The following is a 26771-nucleotide window of genomic DNA, read 5'->3' on the forward strand; positions in this document are numbered from 1 at the left end:
CAGTTTTTTCATCCCACTTAAAGCCCTGTAAATAACTAACCCCGTCTCATCGTTTCAGGAGCGACACTTCAACTCATAATCAAGCCATAAGTGAGAGCTGCAACAGAAACTTGTCATACCTTGGAATAACTACCTATCAAAAACACTAAGCACGGGAAAGCTCTTTCCCATCGGATACTCACCTGCTGATGCCATGTAAACCGAAGCATCAAAAAACACTTCTTTAAACATTCACTTCCGCCTTGAAATTCCTTCCCTCCCTCTTTTCTGTCACATTCTCTCCCGTCTCTCCTCGCAGTCCTGTTTTATTTCATCTTCATTACAAGGCGACAAGGGTTGAAGCCGGGTGCACCCAAAACACGAGTTTCCGTTGCATATTTTAGGAATAGATTTCTTAAAAACGTGACAGTGTTTCATACAATTCTACCCGCAGAATCAAGATGGATTATTAGTCTGACTCCACTCCTGCAGTATTTCGGGAAAGTGACTTTGTATGTGTACGTTAGTCTCGCGCAGCCTTCCTTGGGGTTTTTTTGAGAACATTTTTATTTGAACCATCAAACAAAAAACGCGGAGTCATCTAGAAGACCAGGATCACCCGTCAAACTCGACTACTGGACGTGTCCATTCACCAGCCCAAAATGGCGGTGCTCGAAATATAATCGGTCCATATTGCAGATACTAGGTTGTTTTTAGTCCGTTGTTTATGTCGTTCGTAGTAACCCGGAAACAGTCCTATCTTGCTTCCCTTTTCATCCCGCACGTTAAGTGTCGCAGGAGAGGCCCAAGTTCGGCACCGGCATCATGGTAAGAATGAGGGAAGCAGGGTGGATCATGGGTACCAAACTTAGTGAGAGATGGGCAAAGTGGAGAGAGAACATGGGGTGAATGAGATAAAGAGAAAGTGAGTCTAAACCATACTTTAAATGGCGATCATGTGGGATTGAATACACACATGAAATGTGGGAAAGGTTTAGATAGGTGCCGAATTGTTTAGTGGGCGCCAGGCATATATAGTCTGTTCCAAACAGAACTGTACTGTATTTTTGTATTGATTATACAACAGCATTCGACTTGAAGAAGTGAGGGATGTTGCAAAGATATAGTATATAGACAAATAATTCGATGTCACTAAATAAAAAATTTGCCTTAAATTCGTTTTAGTTGTGTTAGTTCAAATAGGTAATCTGAGGTGAACCAGAATCACAGTCCCTTCAATTCTCAAACTTGCTAAATGAAAATCGAGGGAATGGAGTAACCCTTTAGTCCTAAAATAGGGTATTCTTTTATATACTGACATTATGGCGTCCGTGTGTATCTCCGGCGCGGTTTCAGAGAGATTTCTAATCGGTCGGGGGACCCGTCAGGGTTGCCCGCTGTCCCCGTACTTATTTGCGCTGGCCATGGAGCCCCTGGCCTCTTGGGTACGAATCGACACGCAGCTACGGGGCTTCATGTGGGATGGGGGACTCACTGACAGGATCGCACTCGATGCGGACAACGTCCTCTTCTTCCTCACGGACTTGAGTAGATCGGGCCCCCGAGTATTGGAAATCATGCGCATATTTGGCGAGGTTTTGGGCCTCTATCTTAACCCGCGTAAATCCACCCTATGGGTGACGGGGCGGGTGCGGGCTCTTGGGCGTCAGCCTTGCAGGTGGCGGCCGAGGGCATGATGTATCTTGGCGTGTTCCTGTCTGAGTCCGCGGCGATATCTTGGGAGCACAACCTGATACCGGTATGGGAGAAGGTCCAGTCGGACATTAGAACATGGTCCCGGATGCCTCTTACTATATATGGTAGGTCTGCGATCTTTAAAATGGTCGCACTTCCGCGCCTCTTATATCAGCTGCAGAATCATCCGCACCTGGTCGCACCTCATAGGTTCCGGCAGGTCAATTCTGTCCTGGGCCGCTTCTTGTGGGCTGGGGGTGCCGCCAGAGTGGCGCTGCGTACCTGCTTCCTGTCCACATATTGTGGTGGTCTTGCAACGTCGGACGTGCTGTCGTATTACCAGGCCTCCCATTTCTTAGTGCTGAATGAATGGTGGTACGGAGATGGAGGAGACCCGGCTTACGCCCTAGAGCGCTCGCTGATGGGTGTTAACACGCTGCACACGATCTTATACTCGGCCAGACTACGGAGGCGGTTGCCATGTGCCACGCAAGTGGTTTTTGCGATTTGGCGACAAGCACTGCGTCGCATGGGCTGGTGGGCAGATTGACGGCGGAGACCCCTCTGTGGAATAACGGGCGACTCCCCGCATTGGCCTCGCTAGCGGGGTTTGGCGATGGGATTCTATTGGGATCTCTTCGCTGGGAGATGTTATGACCGGTGTGGCCCTCAAGTCGTTCCAGGAGCTTAGGGACGAATTCCATATGCCCAAAACCCAATTTTTCAGATACCTGCAGTTTCGTCACGCGCTTGCGCCTAGTTTAGTGGGTTTGGAGTCGCTGCCGGAATTCAGCCCCATGGAAGCGAAAGTTTAAATGAGAGACCTCGGGGATAAGAAGGTGTCCCGTATTTACCAAACACTAGTCACTCATTGTTCCTCTTCCCTACTTACATTAAAGGAAGCCTGGGAAAGGGACGTCGGACCCCTAGATGAGGATGATTGGAGGGAGGCCTTGGAGTCCCCGCGTGGGACTTCTATTGCGGTACGTCTCGGTTAGTCCAATTTAAATATTTGCATAGGGCTTACTATACACGGGAGCGGCTGTGGAGAGCAGGCCTGATTGCATCCCCGGAGTGCTTGCGATGTGGTGCTGAGATGGGTACTCTGCTGCATACTGTATGGTCTTGTGCTGGCCTGGCCAGGTTCTGGAATGGTGTATGGAGCTGTCTGTCGGAGGTGCTGGGATGGAATCTTCCCCGTACCCATCGATTGGGCCTCCTCCATGTGCTGGAGGGCGTGGGAGGGAATGTCTACAAGCGCCATCTATTATTGCTGGGCCTTGTAGTGGCCAAACGGGACTTGGCACAAGCTTGGAAGAATGAGCGAGCCCCCCCACTGAACGTATGGAAGGCAGGGCTGGACTATTTTATGGGGCTGGAGTGCCCAGTGTTTGAGGCCAGAGGATGCCCCCGAAAACATTAAAAAATTTGGAAAAGGTGGGCCGAATATAGGGGTTTAACTCTGGAGCCTCCAGCAGAACCTGAAGATGGTCTAGATTTGGACGATAGACTCCAGGCCTAGGGAGGCGCATGGTTCCTAGCTTAATACAAACAGTTACTGGAGGCTCACTGTGATTACGTGCACTGGGTTAGGGAGGGATATGGGGTGGGTAGGTGGGTTGTTTGGTAGCTGTGGGAAGTGGGGGGGCATAGGGGGGTCGTTTTTGATTGGGTTTGCGAGATATTAATACATGTGTTGATATTTGGCAGTGATCTCCTGACTGTGGAGAGCTGTGTATATGCCTTTACCTCATCAATAAATAAAAAACTTGTTGTGAAAAAAAAAAATAGGGTATTCTTCATGGTCTCTTGGATGACTGAATTACACACTGATGTGGAACCTGGATAAATGTTGGGATTTTGGTGCACAGTAGTTTATCATAGAGTATCTGAAATGTTGGTTTGAAGTACAGGAACAGATTTTTTGATGTTACGTAGTATACAGTTTGGCTTTTGGTATCACTGTTGTTTTTAGTATTTCTTACTGTGCCGTAACTGCCAGAATATTTGACTTTCAGCCAAGGGAAGCGAGTGCACAAAAACATCAAGTTATTTCTATTATTGATGATACTGAATCCCAAAGTAACCAAATTAGTGCATTATTAATAAATAAGCTGTTTAAAAAAATAATAAAGTCCTAAGAAATACATCTTGTAACGTTCTGTGTTAACGCAAAATGAAAATCATCCTTTAGCCTGCTTGTCCTATGTGCTGGAAGTGGTGAAAGAATAGCAGTTGCTTAGGAGCTTGGTTCGACCAACGGATGAAGTGATTCATTATGGCTAACACATTTGCCAGTAGTATGAGCTCAGAACATTATGTCAAACTCATTCTACTTTTCAGCCATTATTGCTTACTAGTGTGCATTGACCCAAAATACTGTGCTATAAGTGTAGATTAATAATTGCGTGCTCTTAAAAAATAAATCATAGGTGATATGGAAAGAATTGAAAGCAATGTTTGAAAACCTCATGTGTGAAATTCTATAAGACAGCAGCGAAGTAGAAGCATGACATTTTTTCAGACATCCTTCAGCTGAGTTTGCTGGTTAGGTCCATGGACACAGATTAATCTTCACAGTTCTATTCAGATCTTAAACCTTTGCTTAATTCACTGGATATTGTTAACCATGAAAAAGGCACAGTTTTAATCCTGAACGGAGACAGTCCTGGAGATAACTCTGAACAAGGACCACATCAAATGGCAGTTATCGACTTAGAACTTCACTAGGGATGGACTTTAAGACACTGACCTCAACTCAATTTGTAAAAAAATAAAGTATACTGGAACATGCATGAGTTGAAAGCCTCCTATGAAAAACGTTTGGCATACACGGTGATCAGTCCAAAAAAACTTGAGAAGAAATATATTACACATATGTAATTTTAAAACTAGCATTTCAATTAGTTTAACACTGTGGGAAATCAGACATAAAATGTAGTGGAAATTACTCCTAAATGAGGAACAGAATTACAAAGTCAATATCCAAATATTCAACAATTTAGTGTAAAAAATATTTGCGCAGTACTGACAAAACGTTCCCGATGCAAGATCACAAATTAAGCTCCGGAGATCTAAAAGCACTGCAATAGATATATATCATGGATTTGTTGAAATTGAGTAATTTGAGGAATTTTTTTCTTTGTAGATGAAGGATAGGAGGGATCGTATTGGTGAAAGGAAAAACCAGTCCAATTTAAAACAAATCTTGCTCAGAGACGAGCTAGAAGGCACCAATTTTCTTACTACTATTGGTCAGTGTTTCATTAGAATATGGATTCAACTTACTCTTTACCTTAAGGTATATTTGGATCTAACCAGAAGGAGGTAAAAAGGTCTACAAAATCATCTAATCTACGGATTGTTTTTATTGCCATGCCATGGAAATCCTCTTTAGAAGAAGGCCAAATTGGTGATAAGCAGTGGGGCAGAACACTTTATTTTGTTTTCACTATTCTTATACTGAAGAAAGAATGGATTTCATAATGGCCTCCATTACCCAGACCAGGGCAGCTGTTTGCTCTTCACGTTCACGAGCTAGGAGGTGAAAACTTTTTTAAGATGACTGCATGTGAATGGTGCACAATCTTGAGAACTCGTCATAGTCTTGAAGCCAATTGTGCTCTCCAGGTAACAGGAAATAATGATCTTTGGTCATGACAGCATGAAATCCTTAGTTGGAGATCACGAGTTGAGAAGATGCCCACTGACTTTCTCCTGACTATTGCCAGTTTGAATGTTGCTGCTCTTAACTCTTACTAGACTCGCAGAGGCAGTACTCTGGTTTTCAAAGGGCAATGAAAGAATATTTCAAAGCTATTAATCCTACAACATAAAAAAAAAATATATATATATATATATATATATATATATATCTATCTGTATTTTGGCTAATTTCTGGGTCCCGTCCAAGGGAATCCACAAACCTTGGGTAGCTTTAGAATCCCTGTGATGATGGAAAAAAAGGACGCAAATTTGGCATGGATATCTTATGTGGTCAAAAAGTTACAGGGGCCTAAACGCGAACCACCCCAAATAGCCAAAAAACGGCCTAGCATTGAAGGGGTTAATAAAAGAAAGTTGCGCAGTCGCTTCATTTGCCACACTTCATCTTTCTTCATAGCCGCTGTGCTCTCTCTTACTTTGGGCACCGTGTTCAAGTTTTGTTTACTTTGGGTGCCATGTTAATACAAATCTTGACGCTGTTTACTTCAAGGCTTTTCCTGGGCAGTACGTGAATCGTGCTTGTACATGCTTAGCCAGATTTGTTCTGTACCTTTCACAGAGTAACAACTGTTGAGATGCAGTGCATAGAAGCTGCATTAGAGGGTGCATGTAAGCTATAAACATGCGTACAGTCCTATTCGTCTAAAGTTGCCATCTGCAACCAATTCTGACTTGTTAGATATTGGGTCCTGATTGTAGAGAAACAGTTTCAGAGGCAGTTTGCAAGGGTGTTCTTGAAGTAGGACTGCACGTCATGCAGATTTAGAAAGTTTCTCTAGGAACTCTATAATGGCCAGACAAAAACGATGCGACAAAGTGTAGCCTTTTTTTCTGTCACTGGCGCTGTCATGAAAGCTCCATAGCTGATATGTCTTTCCAAAGACAGTTTTGACAATCCTTGATTGGGGTGTATGTGAAGAGCTGCGTGAGAGGTAGTTGTGACGGTTGCATTTATTTGTATTTTATTTTTATTTTACGGAGGTTTATATAGCGCTAACTTGACCCAAATCGGGTATTGGTTCGCTTTAAATAGCACCAGTTGCGTTACATGAGGGCACATTCCTTTTGTTTTTTTGTTAGACACGGGGAGATTAAGTGATTTGCCCTGATTCACAGGATGTTCAGCATCGTTGCCGAGACTCCAACCTAGATTTGAGGACTACCGCCCTAGCCGTTAGGCTTACTCCTCTCCCTTTGTGGGAATATATGAACACAGGGGGAGCTTGTTTCTTTAAATATCTAAATTAATTCATATCTGTATTTGTAACTTTGGCACCAACAGAAGATCACCGTGCTCGTTTTATTTGTAGCAAACACAGAGCTGGCTGCTGTGAGCAGAGTAATTGAAACAGTATTTCTACTTCCTGCCACTCATTTGTATAATCGGCCGCAGTTGGCCACAGCATAATCACACTACAAAATAAAACAAGCATTTGCAATGCAATAGATCAATAGATGTTGGCATTAGTTTATAAACACAGGGCATTCGCGCAAACATCAATCAAATGTAAGAAGTAGCAGAGGTGAGCACCGCACTTTACCACACAGCATGGCCTCCCTCCTTTATTATTTGTGAATGGCGCCGCTTTCACCTTGTGCACCTTTATTTGTGAAGGGCGCTGCTTTTACTTCCCAGGACGTCTTAATTGTTTGTGAATGGGGCTGCTTTCACTTTGTGAGCTCTACTGCTTTCACTTTAAGAGCGCCTTACTTGTTATCATGTAATCGATGGGCTGTACGGCCAAAAACTTACAAGGTCCCAAAGGCGAGACCCATTGGCTATGCCAATGCTTATAAATAGATTTTCTTTTTTACTTTAAAGGACTTTATTTCTTTGACTGCGTTGCAGTTTGGTTACATACTCATGCAGCAACTCCAAAGTTTTTTCAGAGGACGGCTATGCTGTTCACGCTGAGTTAACTCAGAGTACATTGAAATCTGCTTAAATTGATAGGATCTTCAGCTTATGGAGCGTGGGATCTGAGGTGCAGCTCGTATGCAGAATGTCTTTCTGATATGACCAGTCAGTGGATTTCCATAAAGACATGGTAAACATAAGTAACCCAAATAAGCACACAAAGAGATTTCATGTGCAACATTTGCATCTTTTTGCTGTTACATTACTGCTCAATCTGGTTAACATGAAGACTGCAACACTGTGGTACTGAAAAATGAGTCTGGGTGCCACAGAATTCCTGGGCTTATCCTCTGCATATTTTCAACCATGGTCTGTGCCCCTTATGCACCACAATCTTCACCCATCTCTAAATCTGGTGTTTGTAAAGCGCAAACTACACAACCCTAAGGGTCTCAAGGCACTGGGGGCTGTCAGGGAGATTAAGTGAACTATTGCCGGTAGAGGGGCCTGCCGGCGTTGAAGAGGCCAAGGGATGAGACAACTCCGACCCAGACAGCCGTGCCGAAAGAAGCTTAATCCGGCGCTCCCTCCGGGACTTCGGCTTGAGGTGTTGGCAGGTGTCGCAGTCCGTGGAGTCGTGGTGCTCGCCCAGACACCACATACAGATAAGATGTGGGTCTGTCGTGGACATTTGCCCTGAACAGGTAGTACAGGTTTTAAAGCCGAAGGCATCGCGCACTCTTCCAGACGCGTAGCGTTGAAAAAGGGCCTGAAAACAGGTCAGAGGAATCGCTTACTCCAGATCCACGATGCACACGGAAAAGAAGGAAACTGACATCAGTGCGCCGGGAGGGACTTATATGACCTCGCTGACGTGGACGACGTCGTGTGGCACCGTCCCCCGGCGCACAGAGGTGCTGCTGCAAAAAAAATTCTGGATCCAGTCGGATGCCTGGGGATAATCTAAGTTAAAGAATCTGCGGCTAGACAACGTCTCTACCAGATACATCGTTACCGAAGGTAAGTAACTCGTACAACCATGCTCTGTGCCCCTTATGCACCACAACCCTCACCCATCGCTAAATCCGGTGTTTGTAAAGCGTGAGCTACTCAACCCCAAGGGTCTCAAGCCACCGGGGGCTGTCGGGGAGATTAAATGAGCTATTGCTGAGTTACATGGTGCTGAGCTGAGCTACCGCCAGCACCAGAGATCGAACCGTGAGCCCTATACTCGGGGTTGACCATTTTTGTGGGGGGCCAGCAAAGAGGAAAAAGATTGTATGGTTGTTGCGTTTTGATCTGTACTTGTGGGCAGCTAAAAATCTATTGATTTCTTGTCAATATACCTTATTTATTTTTATATAGTTTTATATAGCACGAAATTGACCCTAATCTGGTATCGGAGCACTTTACATACCAGTTGCATTACATGAGGACACATCCATTTTTTGTGAGGCACGGGGAGATTAAATGATTTGCCCAGAATCACAGGATGGTCAGCGTCATTGCCGAGACTCGAACCCAGTTCCCCAGATTCGAGGTCGACCGCCCTAGCCATTAGGCCAACTCCTCTCCACCTTAACCTCCCATTACACGCACAATTGTTCGGTGACCCCTAAAGATGTTGGTTAGTAATGCATGGCTACTGAAGCTCTGTGTAGAAAACAAGAAACATGTAAGCTTGCTCTAGAATGTAGACAGCAAAGAACAGTTGATATTGCACCAGAAAATGTAAGAAACAGTGATGTTTTTAACCCTTTCCATGCTCATGACGAGCTCAGCTCGTCATGATGCACGGTTGAGCTGTGCTGATGACGAGCTGAGCTCGTCATGAAACACTGGCATCCTGCATTCTTCAGCACAGGAGGGGAAAACACCTAGTAGCGAAGGTGTTAAAAATGAAGGCAACCTGGTTATAGCTGCCTTTTCAAGAGCTGTCTTCAGCGTGGACATGTAGTAAACCTACTGTTGTCGTCATTATTTTATTCTTATCTTTTTTTTTATTTAGAAACCCATCCTACTGCAAGGCCACGAGAGGTCGATCACCCAGATCAAATACAACCGAGAAGGTGACCTCCTCTTCACTGTTGCAAAAGATCCGGTGCGTTTTCTTGTGTTTTATGTATTTCTTGTGTGTTTATATAGTTGTTCGAGGCTAAAAAAAGTAATTCCTTGTCCCTTCTTTGTGAGTCTCACTTCTAGTGGGATGTTTGTTATGCATCCTCCATTCACACACAATTTTCCTCTGGTACTTAACTCTTTTAATATTAATATTTGATTGCTTTCCATTTCAAGTGTTTGCATTCCCTGGTATAGTAATTATTTATAGTAGAATGGTGACTGGTACATTTATGGGACAGCGCTTCTTTGGGGGGAACTGATAAGAATATGTTTCTCGCATAAGAAGGTGCATGTATCTAAATCAATTAACATACAGTGTGATGTCTTGCAATAGATTTCGAAAAGTTACTTAACTGGAGAGTATCTGACACTCTTTATCATTGGCGGAAGCTTTGCAATCAGGTTTATATGTTTGTAACAGCTATTTGAATGTTGTTTCTGATGACCCTAAGCGAATATTCCGGGCAGTTCATGAAATGATATTGGCACGAAGTCTCATCTAACTAAATTTTTTTCCACGTAGGTGACAATGAATTTTGGTGTCTATAAGCAGTCAAGGACCTGCCTCTATCACCCTTGTTTCTTCCCTTTCTTAAACACAATGTGATCACCGAGTTTGCAGAAGTCAATGGTTTTTACTGTTACCCTGTGTTTTCCTTCTGCAGATTGTGAATGTCTGGTATTCTGTGAATGGAGAGCGACTTGGCACCTACAATGGGCATACTGGAGCAGTCTGGTGTGTGGACTGTGACTGTATCCTTTTTTACAAGGAACTTGAACTTTCAACCTTCCTTTAGTCAGTCCTTTACCCCATTCTGTCTTATATTATGTGATGTTTATTTCCTATACACAGTGAATAGCTTCTACATGTGTATATATAGTATAGTATGCATTTACTTTTTGAGTCTAACCACATCTGCTCCTTCTGACATCCCACCTCTGCCCCCACCCGCCTCCGGTCGCTTTTCTATCATTTGTATTTATATGTTATGGTGGAGAAAATCTCCCTGGCTAAACAAAGATTAGTGAACACAAAGCTGGTTGCAGATTCATTTTAAAGTAACTATCCAGTGGTGGGCAGTGCCTGCCACAATCTTGAGCTAATGGTGATATCTCTCTCACAGTTAGTGTATAATGGTGAATGGTTACTCTCTCAAACTGCATGATGAGTGTGATTACTGGCATAAGAACTATATGATGTGTTGTGATTTTTGGTACTAGCACTTTACAATGGGTAATGATTTCTGACACAATTTCTATAATATCAGAATGATTTGTGTCGTAAAACATATAATGGGCTCTGATTACTACCACCACTACTTGGTATTGGCACTGTTATGATGCCATCTTTTGAGGTTTGCAAAAATAACAATTGATGAACAGAATGCAGAACAATGTCATACATTCACCAAAGTACAGAGATCTGGGCCTAAATCCATCGTTTTATTCTCACCATGCCATTCCAGTTTGAACCCTCCCATATGCAAATCAGTCTTGACCCTTCGCCCAATGGGAACAGACCAGCCCGAACTGCCAGGACTGAAAAACCAGGATCCTAGGACCAGTTTCGGGCTTTCAGCCCTCATCAGCCAGGATAGCTTAACTCCAGTGGCATGGAGCGCACAAGAACAATGGATTTAACCCAGATCTCTTGATTGGGGGAGAATGTCTGAATCATTCAGCATTCTCCATCATTTGTTGCAGTTACACTTTTCGCCCAAAGTGGGATGGGTATGCCCAGACGTGGGTCAATTGCTCACTGCCACTGGATTCAAGCTAGCCTGGCTGATGATGGGCGACATACCCTGAAACTGATCCCAGGATGCTTGTTTCCGGTCCAGAGAGGACCTGACTTGGCAGTTCGGTCTGGACTGTTCCCATGAGGCACAGGGTCAAGACTAATTTGCATATGGCTGGGTTCAAACTGGGGTGGCGTAGTGGGCAAAAGAACAATGGATTTAATCCAGATCTCTTGACTGGGGGAGACTGTCTGAATCATTCAGCATTCCGTCCATGATTTGTTGCAGTTACATCTTTTGAGGTCTTCGTTTCTGGTGGGGACCAATGTCCACTGTTGACATTCTAAGTAGTACGTTTTTTGTAGTGCATGTATATCCTGACCATGTTACTGCCTGGTAATGGATATGCACTTTTGTCTGTGCATTAGTGAAAATTTAATCGGATGGTTTCTTTTTTATATATAAACACATGTTTGTAACATCTGTGTGTGTGGAACTAAATCCCCATGCTAGCAAATGTTTTTTTTTTTTTACCTGTGTGCTGCTTTCAGAGGTATAACCGCTCATAGTGAGCAATACTGAACTGCTGGGCGAGAGGACAACAGACAAACAAGTGCTTTAAGTTTGAGTAGGCCTCAAAAAATCATTAACATTTTACCAGACCTTTAGGTTTAGTCTTTGAAGGGGGTGATGAGTGCGTTTGATCAAATTGTAAGTATCCTTAGGCTGAATCCTTGTTCTTATAATAACAATCCGGAGTCCAAGCGATGTAGAAAAAATACTATTATTAAATAAGGTTTAAAACATGAACAGCCGACACGTGTTTCGCCCCCTGTGGCGATTTGCGCCGGGGCTTTTTCAAGGCTATTTACAGTGTCATATAATCGTTGTACAGGTCGTCAAAGAATTAACTTAGTTTCCAAGAACTCTTATTATATGTCACGTTTCGATTTCTCAGGATATAATCCTCGCTTCTCGTCTACTTCCTCCACTCGCGATCGGCCGCTTTCGCGAGCGGAGGAAGTAGACGAGAAGCGAGGATTATATCCTGAGAAATCGAAACTGGACTGGACTCCGGATTCTTATTATAAGAACAAGGATTCAGCCTAAGGATACTTACAATTTGATCAAACGCACTCATCACCCCCTTCAAAGACTCAGTTGTTACAAAACTCAAGCGGTCCAGAGTTTTTTGAGTGTGTTTTCCTCAATACATGAAACGTGAAAACTGATATAGACTTGGGATTTCCTGTGGACCACTCCCTTCCCCTAGAAACCTTTAGGTTTAGTGTCTTTAGTAATCTTCTCAACCTAACTTTAATGCTCTTGACGCTTAAACTGGTCTCAAAATATGATTCTCGGCAAATTATTCTATTTCACTAAGCAGCCTTTTTCTTCGTCACATATAAGAGCACCCAAATATGAGAGTTCAGCATGTCTCCTGTACAAAAAACGAATTGTTTGATCTAACGGACTGAACGTTTGCTCCATATATAATATGAATCTAGCCCACATATATGGTACTCATGACACCTAGCTTGCCACTTAGTTCACTAACAGCATTGTCATCGGGGAATTGGCAGGAATATTTCTCAGTTCCTGTTTAAAAACTCACTTCTAACAAATATTTTACTAAATCATGAAGTGATAGCACACTATAATTTACAATCTGTACAGTTTCCATTGACAACAAAATTTCTCATTGACGTGCAGTTTTACTGAGAACTCCATAGCTTTCAAACGATGTTGTGTGGAGATCGGGTTTCTGCATTTATCGTTTGCACAACACCAAGTAAAGTATTTTGATCATAATAACATCTTTGTTTACATCATGCCCCTGAATTGCAAAAAAACGTAATTCACTAAATGGTGGTATAGTTTAAAAAAAGTGTTCTGTTAATTTACAGGCTATTCAATTGTTGTGTGTTAAAAAATACTGACATCCTACAAACTTTCTTTTCACAATGATTGTCAGACATTTCACTTTGCAAAATCCCCTAACTTTGCAGTCAGAAAAGGAAAAGTAAACACCAGTCTCCATGATAAAAGAAGCAGCAATTTGTAAAAAGACAAAAGTTGACATTTGACCTCTGTCTTTGAGCGCACGGAAAACGTGCCAAGATAAAAACAAGATTTAAAGGCATCTTTGTTGCTCATTCGCTTTCTTAATGACTAGAATTCGCTGTTCCTTGCCAGCTCAAGTTCACTCGCCGTAACGGGACAGTGTAGGAGAGTAGGGTCTGCTTTCCTATGGTCACCCCACTTTTTGCTTCTCACTGGTTTTCGAATTAATGTGGCTGTGGGCCTGCTTATCAGACCCACAGCCCAGCTGCGCTCTCTCTAAATTCACTACAATGTACTTTAGGTGCATTACCAATTGGATACTGGGTCACCTTATGAGCCCCTGTACAGTGTCCTATAGATACCCAGGGCATAGGTGCATCCAAGGCCTACCAGGGGCTGCAGCATGTATTATGCCACCCCTCGCTGGCCACTCACATTGACACAACTGGCTGATCACTCAGTTGGGGCAAGGTTGTGTAATCACCCCTTGCTTAGATATAGTATTCCTATATCTAACCTTGTAGCTAGACACATATACACCTATAAGTCACTCCTATGGCAGGCCTTAACAATCCTGGAGGCAGAGTGCTTGGTTTTATGTGAGATGGTGCTCTAGCATGAGCTGAGCCTGTCTGCAGCTTTCGGAACCATGTCCTTATAGCTGTTCTAGGATATTGCCATACCATATACTCTTAAGTGCATTATGAACCTTGCGGGTAAATGCTAACTCTGGTTTGGCTTTATCAAAACATGTCGAGTAAGATCTCATAGGTTTTGGAATACTACCCCCTCGCCAGTTCTGGCGACGGGGGTAGCATATCGCCCTTCTAGAGGGAGAAGACATGTTGTTCCTACTAATCCCGGTTAAAGTTAACCAGAGCCTCAGCATCACAAAATGGATGCTGCTGCCACAGACACAAGTCTGACCTCCTGCTGCTGGGAGTCCTTCCAGCGAGGGAGGCTTGGACAGTAGGTTTCTTGTCTTGGGAGGTGCTGGCACCACCCCAGACAGGCTCTTGTGTATTGGGGCAGGGAGGGCTGAAAGAAATGAGACCCTGCCTGGGGCGCACAAGATGTCCCATGCATAGTCCAGTTCAAACCGGTGCTGGGGCACTCCAGCCCCAGCTCTGGCGCAAAACTGGACAAAGGGAAAAGGGTGTAACCACTGCCTTCCCTGGTCCCACCCATAGGAGGGACCTAGCAGGTAATCCAGCCCCTAGATTTGGTATATAGGTAGGAGCTGAGTCCCAAGACTTTAGATTTATCCTGACTGAAACTTGAAACGAAACTCTGGACCTTCGACATTCTACCAGAAAATAGAAGACTGAAGAATCTCCCTTGTGGTCAAGGAGTGACCACCCTGCACAAGCAGGCACCATCCAGCGATCAACGGCTTGCTTTGTCGACGCTCCCACCGGAGCCCGAGCACAGAGCCTGACAAGAACCGGACTTCCAGACTTCCAACAGCCCGAGCAGAGACCCGTGGAGGCGACGAGGGACGTGGGACCGGCCATCTTGGAAAGTCAGCGACTTGTTTTTTGTGCAGCACCCGAGGCACCCTCGAAGCTGTGCATTGGGGTCTGAGAAGCCCCAGCCCCGAGCATCATCTGCACCTAAGATCAGCCCTGCACACTCCACGAGTTCTGCGTGGGGCCCTTCTGCATTTTCCTGCTCGACGCGTCTGCCCGGTCACTTGCCCGTTGGCTAGTGGCCATCTTGGCGACGAAACCTTGAATTTACACCGCTCGTCTGGTTGCTCCAGACTGGCCCTTGCTTCCCTGAAAAGAAGCAGCCCATCAGACCATGCTGGTCTGATTAAGAAGCCAACTTCGATTCCTGTGTGGGTTGCCTTTGCCAAGGCTTGTTGACTCCAATCCAGAAGCCGACAGCGAGAGCCTTCGTGGGACAGTCTGGGCCTGACTCCTTGTCGACGCCTCCTGGTCCACGTGGCGGCAGAGACAAGCTTCACGACATCACCTGATTGCTTCGCAACATCGCCTGGTTCCTTCCTGGTCATTGGCTAGTGCCCCAGACTCTGTCCCCTCTGCTTTCAGGTACTCTTCATCCTCGATCCGCCCTTGGATCCAACCGGACACTTCTCTCCTGGTCGCCTGCAGCATCTTTCTTCACTGCTCCATAGGATTCAGCGACGAAACCCGTCACACTTTGACACCTATGCACCCGCTTCCTGTGGGTGAGGTAACGCGAGTACTCTGGTGCTCCTGTGGGTATTGACTATCCAACTGTCTAAGTTTCAAGTAACTTTCATCGAGTCCAGTCAGAAGTTCCCTAAAAGAACTAGTTTCTAACTTTCATTCCCATTCATTCTCTATGGTAACTTGTGTGTGAGTAAAGACTCTGCACATGCCTCCCGTGGGCCTCCTGCTTCCTATCCCTTGGTAGTACAGCGTAGCCCCAGCGATTCCCTAGGCCTATTCATTTTCCGAGCAGTGGTACCTGTACCACTATTTTAGTATGTGGTTTAGCGTGCCCCTAAGGCCCTACTGTATTTTGTGCAACTTATTGTATTTTAATTAAGTATCTTGTAATTTGCTTTTGCCTCTGACCTCATAAAGAGTTCAGAGGGGTTGTCTAGAAATAAATACATATATATTTTATATATATCCTGTGTGGTGTACTTTCAATTGGTATTAAAGGGGTTACATATGGTGATACAGCTGGCTTCACATGCCCTGTTGAGTTTAGCCTAAGACTGCTTTGTCCATGCTACCACTAGGATAGCTGGTCTATAAGGTTGACTTTACAACCATCACCATAAGGGTTGTTTGGACTGGTGCAAGGTGCTCACTAGAATAGTGAACATCATATACCAGGCCAACTTCTCACAGACAGTAGTATAAAAATAGCTTACCCTGATAAAATCATACTCGTCAGTGCGAGTATGTTTTTCGAGGCTTATTGAGGCACATCATTTTTTTTAATTGGGTGCTTTCATGCTCGCCTCACCCTATGTATTTGAACTAGTGGTTACTCCTCCATATCTCAAGATGTGGCTTTAACTGAAAATACACCAGAATACCTCTGCTTATTCTGTCCCGAAGAACTTTAATTGTCCACTTACGGTATTTTTCTTCATTTGGTTTCGACCATGCTGTTATACGTTATACTGTACCTTGCATATCATAGAGGTCTTCAGAAATGGGGCCTTCATAATATATTCACCATCCTTGACTAGTTCTAGGGGACACCCGGCATGTCCTCACTGGCTCCGCTGATAATTCCTGCAGACTCTTCGACTGTGAAACAGGTAAGCAATCAACACATTTTTCTGTGGTTCATCAGTTCTACAGTTTTTGGTGTTATTATGTAGAGTTGATCTTCCTTATTTCTGCACCTGGACTCCCCTTGAGCAGTGACTGGCGACGGGTCTTGGATCGTCTATTGTAGTGTTCTAGTCTCCTCTTACCCAGCTAATAATGATGGATCAATAGAAAGTCTCCTCTTGTACAGCTAGTGATGTTGTTTCAAAGTGGGTCTCTTTGTGTTACAGTGTCGGTTCCCTAGCATATCTTGTGGTAATTTAGGACTTGTTTCTCTTTGCATCATGGTCGACCAGTCAGAGTTGGTTACTCCCTATATAGTTTTTGCTCGTTCAGAGATGCTGTCTTTGTGCTATAGATATTGTCTCAGTGCACAGTGTGTAGCAATAGGTTAAAGGTTGCTAGAGCTAGTCTTGTCTTGCACATGCTTTCTCTCTCGTGACTGGAAATGGTCTCTTCTTACACAGAGGTGACATCTGGTAACAGATGGTCTTTTTGTTATGATTCATCCTTTTTGTGCTCTTCACCCCTTCCATGCTCATGAAGGAATGGTTCCGTCATGAGCGTCGGTTGAGCTGTGCTCATGACGGAACCGTTCCGTCATGAGCCGATAGGTTCATTAGAACCTTCAGCACAGCGCGAAAATTCGCGCCGCGCTGAAGGGGCTAACTGATAACACCTTTCTCAGCTGGATGTGTGTGGTAGGAGCTGGCTTTTTCTGAGGCAAAGTATTTTAAATCAGGCTTGGTGCCACCCCTTGTGCTGTGACATCTCTCCCTGCACAGTGGGTCATAAGTCCTCTTTCATGGTCTTGAAGATGGTCTGTCCCTTCATAGCTGAGGATTTTGTGTCGGTTACGCTCTGGGTAATGAGTCATTGCTTGACTCCTGCACACCAAACAGCTGTAGGTGTTAGGACTGCCACAGACATGCAGCATTAAAAACTGGAATAGGAGACTCGTAGCAAAAAAGGTGTGTTTTTAGAACTCTACATAAACTTTCATGGGTGTGTTTTATAACTATTTTTCTTGCACAGCTCATAGAGCAGCTTAGGCTCAACTATACTGGTTTTTGTTTTTCAGGGAAGCAGCTGGCACTGGTAAATACCAATTCTGCAGTTCGAACCTGTGGCTTCGACTTTGGGGGAAACATCATAATGTTCTCCACAGATAAGCAGATGGGCTACCAGTGCTTTATCAACTTCTTTGACCTGCGGGATCCCAGTCAAATAGGTAAGGAGAGCTGCTGGCAGGCTCCGGCCACGAAGGCTTTATGAATAAGGACCTTTGCATGGTGCCATGACAGAGGCTAGATCAAGCCATTGGTTATCTTGCTTTTGGCATGTCCAGCTATTCTTTAAATATTTTAGCTATGCACTTGTCCAGCATGTGATTCTGTATAAATTCAGATGTTGCACACGTTTTGCAGGTATAATTCTTAAAAATTCAGCCCATGTATGTGTGTAGCCTGTTCATCCTTAGTCTTCATTGCCTACCCACTTCTGTCTATTCCTGCTTAAAGAATGTTGCCTTTGTGTACGTTTGGCAGGTGTTTCTTTCATGATTCATCCCTTGCATCTTCAGGAAGTCTGTACCAGCTTTTGTGGAAAATAGTGCTTCATCATGGATTCCCTGTTCAGATTTGTACTTTATTTTCAGTTGTTTCCCTTTGTTTGCAAGAGTTCGAGGGACTGGGATTGCCCAGTGGCTGTGTGCTCGAAGTGTCCTTCAATGGGAGTCTGGGGAAGGGGGGGCGTTGGAGGTTGCATCTTTGGACCATATGTAAAAAAAATTAGGGATTGCGATTCTTTGTCGAATCTCAATTCCTAATGTTCAAAAACGTACAAATTGTTAATAGCCATTCCTAATGTCGGTGCAGTAGACCTCCCTCATGCACATTTATAATGTAAGTCGCAATTTGTGACTCATTAGGAATTACAGCCATCAGAGGGATGGATCACCATACCATGTCTTTGATTGCCTGTTTTTCTTAAAGAAAAATGGGATGTGTTTGAAAAAAGAACATGAACCGTTTAGGTTTCATTTTTTGAGAGCAGGCGGTGGTCTTTTGAACCACTGCATGCTTTGATTTTTTTTTTCTTCTCAATATTCACAAAGCGGAAAGGCTCACGTGGCTACCCCTTCTAATTTGTGAATGATTACCACCACTCTTGAAGTGTCCGTAAAAAATGAATGTTTTGCAACCGTAATTTGTTTGCAAACCATACAAACCACTGTGATTCGGGAATTAAGAAGAGACGCCCTAAACACAGCTCTTCCAAATACCAAATCTCTAAAAACAAATAGCGATTCGGTAACATATTACTGAATTGCAATTTGTGCTCTGTACATATGTGAAAGTTTTTTTGTGGTTGGTAATGGCCTGATTATGTGAATCGGGCCGTTACCGACTGCAAAATTGCTGTTGTACATAGGGCCTTTTATCTCCAAAATGTTCAGACCAAGTGACAGTGCTTATAAAACCAAAGCAGTGTCTTCTAGGTTTTCTGGGCTTAGATTGTAGCAAGATGAGAAACTTGGGTAATGCTGAGTGTTAATTAACAATTTACTGTTGGATTGGTTGGTTTATATTTTGTCACATGGGGATCTTTCAAGAATTTTTTGACTCCTCGCCCTCCCTCCAACCCACATACTACAAAATGCAGCTCACACATGGAGATGCTGGTGCTGTACTTGGTCGGCGCAGTGGCCAAGTTTGTGATTGCTGCATTGTATTACTTGGCTCTGTACTTATATTGTCAGCTCCTGATTCTCACAGATCAGATCGAATGGGCAATAGCCTCAATCCTTGTGCACCATCCAAGTGTTTCACAACCTCCTTATCAGGAAGCCATTACATTTGTTTGTGCCGGAGAGGGACCATTTTCTAGTTGGGGCCACCATGGTAGTGATCACAACCAATTGATCACTCTGTGGTCTGCTACTGCTTATAGAAGAAGGAGAAGAAACGTTATTGTATAGTTAATTAAAACCATTACAAAAATACAGATATGATAATATACTAAAAACACACTGATGTGAGAGTAATAGAATTTAAAATTGGTAGTAAAAAACAATGTCTTTCTGGGGTAAAACAATGTCCATGGTCAAGATTTTGCCAATGATCTTTGCTTTATCTCAAAATGTTCGATAAATTTGATTGATCTGCAAATGAATTGGGGGTCTGTGGTACATAATGTTTGTATAATCGCAGACCTACAGTTACGTGTTGCAAACTGCTTGAACTTGCTACTGCTTATAGGCCTACCGGGCTAAACTAAGTAGAAAGAAATGTGGGTACCCATAGTAAATATTTTAGGAGGCTATCCATTCAGTCTCGGTGATTTAGGAGTTTACACTGGAGATGAGGGACTTTGTGCTGTATTTCCCAAGCCATCTTTTCCTTTTTCGCAGTTGTTTCAGTGGTTTTAGCACTGTTCTCTACCCCGAATACTCTGTTGGTTAGTTGCTTACAGCAGATATTAAGATATATTGCTTACATTAACCACATAATTCCCCATCAGCCCTCCGTCCTGGTGTGCTTTCCATTTACCCGCCAGTTTGTGCATCATTTTTAAAATTTACATTTTTAGAGGACAATGAGCCATACATGAAGATCCCCTGCAATGATTCCAAGATCACCAGCGCTGTGTGGGGCCCTCTTGGGGAGTGTGTCATCGCTGGGCATGAGAATGGGGAACTGAACCAGTTCAGTGCTAAGGTACATGTTGCAAGAGCATTCATATAATTGGTAAACATTGGGTTAGAGAGAGGGCATAAGAAGGTGTTGAGTCTGCATGAGTGCTGGAGTGTAAGGAAATCTAAATATCTAAGTAGTAACAGTGGCAGCTATGTACTAAAGTAAAGAGAGGCACCAGATTGGCAGGTGTGAGGTCAAGGATTGTGTGTAATGCAAGATATGTTTTGAGAATGGCATTTTGGACCAGGGACGGAGGGTGGTTGTTAGAGTGGCTCCTTCATTTGAGGGAGTAATTTAGTGCCTGTTTGTGGTTGGAGTATCGTTTGTCAGTTGGCTACCTAGAGGGAGGAAATAATTGTGCTGGTTAACTGCAGCAGTCTGTGTTGGTTGGGTTCATTTGGTAGGCAAGGAAGAGCTGTTAATGTGCGAGTGAGTGCATGATGGAAACTGTTTGGGTTGATAAATATGGGTTGGTTGTATCAAGCTAATGCCTGAATCCATGCTCCTAACCCACAGTCTGGCGAGATTGTTGGCAACATTAAGGAGCATCACAAACAGATCAATGACATCCAGACCTCCCGCGACCAGACCATGTTTGTCACAGCTTCCAAGGACAACACAGCAAAGGTGAGAGAAGCTGAGTGTGCCAGTGGTAGTTAGTTACAGTATTGTAGAGCTGTGCGGATTAAGGAGAGTGGTGAGTTCCATTAGGAAGAACGTTCAAGGAGAGGGTAGCAAAGGCGCCACATAGCTCCTGTTGGAGGAGACCGTGACCCAGAACTCGGTGTAAACATTAGGAAGAGTTTTGACAGTAATGGAATAGAAATGTTAAGGTTATTGATGATGAGCAAGTGGAGGTTGCAGTCTTGCGGGTTTTGAGGGTCAAGTGGATGTTACTTGCTCCTAACAAGAAGTGTGTTTATACAAAGGCGCAGTAAAGACCGAGAGAAAGGAACTGATGGCAGTTATGTTAAGATATTTTTATGACAGCCAGAAGCTTAATAAAGAGAAATGTGGTTGCTTGTCACGGATTGACAGCTCGGAGCAATTATAGTGCCTATGTAAATAAGCATGAACTGTTGTAAGGGATAGAGGGATGCTTTGCTCTTGGGATACACACGGCTCTGTTCAACTGCCATGGGTAAATTTCTTTTGTAGGGGTAGACTGATAAAAGGATTGTCAGTGCCTCTCAGTTGCACTGGTTGGACACAGTATTCCTGTAGATAGTGTTCAGGAGATCCAGCTCTGTCTCGATTGTTCTGTCCTCATTATGTCTTCCAAAACGCTTGCGTCACTTGTTTTATTTCGTATCTTCCCCACCACAGCTTTTTGATGCCACATCTTTGGAACACTTAAAGACCTTCCGCACAGAGCGTCCAGTCAACTCTGCTGCCCTGTCACCAATCTATGACCATGTAAGTAACCAGAGGCCTCTATCTGGGTGGTGGACATATTCTTGACAGGCTTATCAAAATCATAAAAAGGTTACCAGACCTGCAAGTCTAGTGACTTGAATCATCTACTCGACCTAACTGTAAGGTGCTTGACCTATAAACCGGTTTCAAAGTGTGATCCTAGGTAAATATTTAATTTATTTTCATCATTATCACATATGAGAGCACCTTCAAATACGTTAGTTCAGCATGTTCGTTATACAAAAAACTCTGATTAATAGAATAAAGGTTTGCTCAATCTATAATACAAATCTAGATGCATATAGGATACACATGACCCCTGTCTTGCCTGTTAGTTAATTAATAACATTGTCATCAGGGTGAGGGCAAGAATGTTTCTCAAATCATGTTTAAAAACGATCACTTTTAATAAATATGTAACTAAAGCTTGAAGTGGTAACACGCTGTCATTTGCAATCAGCACACTTTCCATTGAAATAGCCCCAAAGTTTCCAGGTAACGTGGTTTTACTGATAAAACTAATATTACTGTTCAAACAATGTTGGATATCGAGTTTCTGCAAATATTTATTTGCACATCAAGTAGAATGTTCTGTTTTGTTTTGCCTACTGAGGTAGTGCTCGCGACGGCCGTTGGCCGACGCGCCCGCCCACTGGGTAAATCTTTGTTTGCATCCCACTTCTGACTTGTAAAAAAAAATGCTTCTGTAATTCCTGATATTTTTAATTATTTGTACTGTTTATTTACAGCCTATTTAAATATTGTGTTAAAAAAAACTTACAGCCTTTGTTTCACAATGATTAACAGACAGTTCACCTCTCAAAATACTCCAACTGTAGTAACCGAAAGAAAAATAAAGCCCATTTTTCAGGATTAGATTAACCGCAATTAGTAAAAATACAAACTGACATTTGCCCTCTGTCCTTGAACGGACAGCAAATTTGACAAGATAAAAACAAGATTAAAGGCATCTTTGTTTCTCATTCACTTTCTGAATGAACAGAACACTGGCTCCTTTCCAGATCAAGTTCACTCGCTAGAAAGCACCAGTAAGTACTAAAAATAGCTCAACCGGACTAAAATCTGACTCACCATAGCAAGCGGGCAAGTAGGAGTTTTAGAGGCCTGCTTGATACTTGTAACCTCGCTAATGCGTCTTCTCTGGGCAGTGCTCTACTCACGTTTCTAGTGGTGGAAACTCTGAACCTAGTCGTGTAGTACATCACAGGAAGATCTCTTTTTGGGAATACACTGCTTTTCCTCCGGGCTCCAGGAGCATGGACACAAGAGAAATGGGAGGTATAGGGTCAATTTTGTATTGAAACACTCTGCTTAAAGTCATGATGTTACATATCAACAGTACCACACTGGTCTCCTAAACGAAGCTTTCTTATGCTTTACAGGTGATTTTGGGTGGTGGTCAAGAAGCCATGGATGTAACCACAACTTCCACCAGGATCGGGAAGTTTGAGGCAAGGTATGGTTGACGTAACAGTTCAGTTTGAAGAATGAGTGAAGGGGCATAATTCATAGAGAAATGAAATAGCGATTTAAACTTTGTAGACATGTTCCAGTACCTTCAACAATAAGCTTTCTCCCCTAGATTTTTCCATTTGGTGTTTGAAGAGGAGTTTGGTAGAGTCAAGGGACACTTCGGGCCAATTAACAGTGCTGAATTTCACCCGGATGGAAAGAGGTAAGGGTAGCAGTAATTATTTAAGACCTTCAGATCCCATTTTTAACTACTTTTCTATCAGTATTGGCTCATCATCCTGTAGGAGGATGTTCTCTTTTTCACTTCACTTCTGGGCTACAGATCTCTGTGCTATTTCGGAACTCTGATACACACAATTCTGATACTTTTTTCTACTTATTGTCTGTAGTCCCAGCTTACTCCAGACTTGCTACTTGAGAACAGCTGTCCTATTACCTCTATCCTGCCCTGCAGTGCCCTATGTGCTAATGTAGTACTGTGAGCTTTCTTGCATATCTCTGTTGATGCTTCTGTATCCAGCCCTGCACAATTTCCCTTTGTTTCAGTACTGAGACTTGCACTCAAACATACCATCGATTCAAACACTCGATGTACACACCTCTGTCAAAACGCTTTAATTTGCCATGCCTGAGGCTGCTTTTACACCAGACAGTTCTAGCAGTGCTCCTCATCCTGCCACTCAGTGTCATGAGTCATTTTAAGGACACAGACGGAATTTTGTTTTTTTCTTTTTGGAATTCCTGAAAACTAAAATGATTTATTGCCTCTAAAACCTTTGATGGTTGGTCCTAGGAATGTGACACAGATCTGCAGGTTTTTTTTGGGGTGCAGTTTTAATTGTTACTTTCGAATGTTCTAAATTCAGTAAGTGATGTGTTTTGTAACGGCGATGTTTCCCGATGTTGAGTTTTAGTTCTGTGCTTCTGTCCAGATTCTCCACTTGAGCATTAGTTGTCTTTGGTTCCTTTATGACTCCTTGACATTATTGTGCTCTGAGTACTGTGTTCCATTGCCATCTATTCTCACTTTGTGACATCTCTCTAGTGACTTGTAGATACTAAAGGTGAGTAATCGCTGGTAATGTACAGGATTCTGGGTGGGAGTTACCGGTGGAAATGCTACACAGGAAGTTCTGTGAAGGTGGCTTGAATTCCTTCCCAGTGTTGTGGTTAGGAACACTTAAGTGAAGTTACTGTGTAGTTATTAGTAGTACTAGTGTAAACGTTTTGTGCTACATTGTTTCCTTGGATAGTACCACTGAATCTGCTTAGTATGTAAAAGTGTCCTTCATTCTGGCCTTCTGTCATGGGTGAATACCACTGCCAGGGAGTCCTTTAAGTGTGTGTCCTGGATTCTGACCCTGTGCCATGGGATGGATAGCACTGAAGGGGTGTTGTATGAGAAGGTATCCTTGATTGTGGCTCTCTCATGGGAGGGGAACTAGCAATGAAGAGGTGTTGTATGTGACCATTTCCTGGATTCTGTCCGATTGCCATTGGTAGTAGTGTTGAAGGGAAGTTTTTTGTTAAGGTGTCCTTTATTCTGGTCCTCTCTCATGTGTGATAGCACTGCCAGGGAGTTCTGTGTGCAGGTGTCCTGGAGGCTGATATCATGGTTGGGAGTACTATAAGGAAGTTTTTATGACGGTGTGATGGGTTGTAGGCTAAATGAAGTCCCGGAATCTTGTTGTGGCTATTCAGCACTGAAGGGGAATCTCGTTGAAGGTGGTGTTCTGCATTCTGGGCCAGTGCCTTTGGATGGACTGAAGCACTGAAGGGGAGTTCTGTGTTCTGCATAGGATGATTAGTAGCCCAGAAGGAAAGTTCTGTCTAATCATGTCCTAGATGCTGGATCACTGGCATGGGATGAATTGTAGTTGTGGGGGGGGGGGGGGGGGGCTGTTTGTGAGGGTTGCCTGGATTCTGGCTCATTGTCATGGGATGAGTGGTAGTGCTGGATTCTGGAGCTCTGGTACTGCCAGTGTCCTGGAGTCCTATCATTGAAAGGAATGCACTAGATTCAGCTCCATGTCTCTTTTCTCGTTGCAGTTACAGCAGTGGCGGTGAAGACGGCTATGTTCGGATCCATAATTTTGACTCTCAGTACTTGGAGTTTGAGTTTGAAGTATGATGGCTCAATTTGTGTATTTCTTGTTTCTCTTTTCCAAACCTGACTTATCACTGCGATATTATTACCATATTTACCCTCCAAGGTGTGAAATGAGCATTCTCTGTAATATACTTGGGAGCAGGCGACTGCCAGTGAAGCTGTTGTTTGCACTGGAAACAAAACTCTACAGTAGGCCCGATTTTCAGCTGTACCACCAATGGAGAGAACTTTTATGAACCTAAAAATGTAATGTTTTTTCAGTTGCCTTAATTATCTTGTGGGGCGTCAGGCAACAGTTGTATCCACTCAGCATGGAAGGTAATGTGGAATTAACTAATCCCACTTAAATAAATAAAGTAAGAATTGGTTATCTGTCAGTGACCACATGTTGTTGTAAAGGAACGCTGAGTTGTAATCCAGATATCTGCCAACCGGTTAATTGAATTGAAAGCCGACTGGAATCATTCACAATTGATGTGTGTTTTGTTTGAACTCGACTGTGCTCACTGACTGTAGCTGCCCCAAACTGACTATTGGTGTTGGCAAAGTCCACGTTCTTGACCTCCGTCACTGATCCCTGGTCGGATAGTTGAATTACATTTTAACATCGGATAAATGTGGCTGCAATAAAGACCATTAATATTTGTAATTCATAAAGATCTAAAATATAAATCCATATTTCCTGTCTTCTGTTCCCAGGAACCAAGACCTCAATGTCTTTGTATATTAAAAAAAAATATTGTGTGCATCATTAGAGTTATCTTTACGATTTGTTCACTTGAGAAACGTAATTATTTAACTACCTTTTTACTGCTGTAAATGATCTAATTCCGATTGCTTTTAGAACTTTTTTAAATGAAAAGAGCAGTTGGAAACGAGAACGTGCTTGATATGGTCATTAACATACTTTGACATTTTTTTAACTAAAATGTAGATAAGTATTGAAATATTTGCATCCCCATGTCATTCCTAGTTGTTCGGTCTGGCTTGACTGTGCAACTGTTATTATAACCTATTGTTACCAATTACTTAAAATATACATGCAGTGTGCTCTGGCTTTGCCCAGATGAGTATTTCCCTCTTACATGACGCCATTGGCACTTTGATGTATCATTCCGCCTCCTATGGAGTACTTTCATTCCAATGTTGTATTTCAAATCTACACTAAATCAGTACACATTTAATTTATTTCCCATACCTGCAATTTATATTGAAAGCAATCCCATAAAAAAAGTTTTAGTTAGGATTTATGTGCATGTTTTCGCCGTTTTTCTTTCTTTATATATTTCCACTCTGTGCATTTGCTTTACACAGATGTGGATACCCACTGTTTTTTCCTCTATATGAATTTAGCAGTTTACTCAGTTTCTGATGTATTCATTGTTCTAACTCCTTTGTTTCACGGAAAAAAATTGTACTAAAGTCAGTACCTCTGCCTCTATTGAGCAAACATACGCAAATACAGGCAACTGCAAACGCGGATTTCATGTGCTAGCACAGTAAGGTCACATCTGTTGGTATTGCCAGTGCGTGCATTATGCAGCCTAGGTTCTGTTCATGACGTCCAAGTCATTTATGTTCTTCCTTTGG

The 26771-nt window shown here is 43.1% G+C and overlaps 2 protein-coding genes across 3 annotated transcripts in view; one reads left to right on the forward strand and one right to left on the reverse strand.

Annotated features, from left to right (window-relative positions):
* The window catches only part of TMEM234 (transmembrane protein 234), a 79883-nt gene extending 79239 nt beyond the window's left edge, over positions 1–644 (reverse strand). Inside the window, exon 1 of one of the 2 annotated variants that reach the window (XM_086955674.1) lies at positions 183–644. In XM_086955674.1, coding sequence (XP_086811800.1) covers positions 183–231 — 49 coding nt within the window. In that variant the 5' untranslated portion in view covers positions 232–644. The remainder of the gene's footprint in view (positions 1–182) is intronic. The other variant, XM_086955672.1, reaches the window with a different exon arrangement.
* Positions 645–718: 74 nt separating this feature from the next.
* On the forward strand, positions 719–25853 carry EIF3I (eukaryotic translation initiation factor 3 subunit I). The gene is made up of 11 exons (XM_086955676.1): positions 719–807; positions 9267–9359; positions 10045–10132; positions 16385–16450; positions 17545–17694; positions 20055–20182; positions 20678–20788; positions 21488–21577; positions 22981–23054; positions 23181–23273; positions 25121–25853. Exons 1-11 carry the CDS (start codon positions 805–807, stop codon positions 25200–25202), a joined length of 978 nt encoding a protein of 325 aa, XP_086811802.1. The 5' UTR covers positions 719–804; the 3' UTR covers positions 25203–25853.
* Positions 25854–26771: the final 918 nt, after the last annotated feature.

The sequence above is a fragment of the Lissotriton vulgaris genome, chromosome 2_1, assembly GCF_964263255.1.
Source record: "Lissotriton vulgaris chromosome 2_1, aLisVul1.2, whole genome shotgun sequence".
NCBI classification, from domain to species: domain Eukaryota; kingdom Metazoa; phylum Chordata; class Amphibia; order Caudata; family Salamandridae; genus Lissotriton; species Lissotriton vulgaris.

Coding starts and splice junctions, on each gene's coding strand:
- EIF3I (XM_086955676.1), top strand. Junction 23,055..23,180: donor ATCGGGAAGTTTGAGGCAAG/GTATGGTTGACG, acceptor TTTCTCCCCTAG/ATTTTTCCATTTGGTGTTTG. Junction 23,274..25,120: donor TTTCACCCGGATGGAAAGAG/GTAAGGGTAGCA, acceptor TTCTCGTTGCAG/TTACAGCAGTGGCGGTGAAG.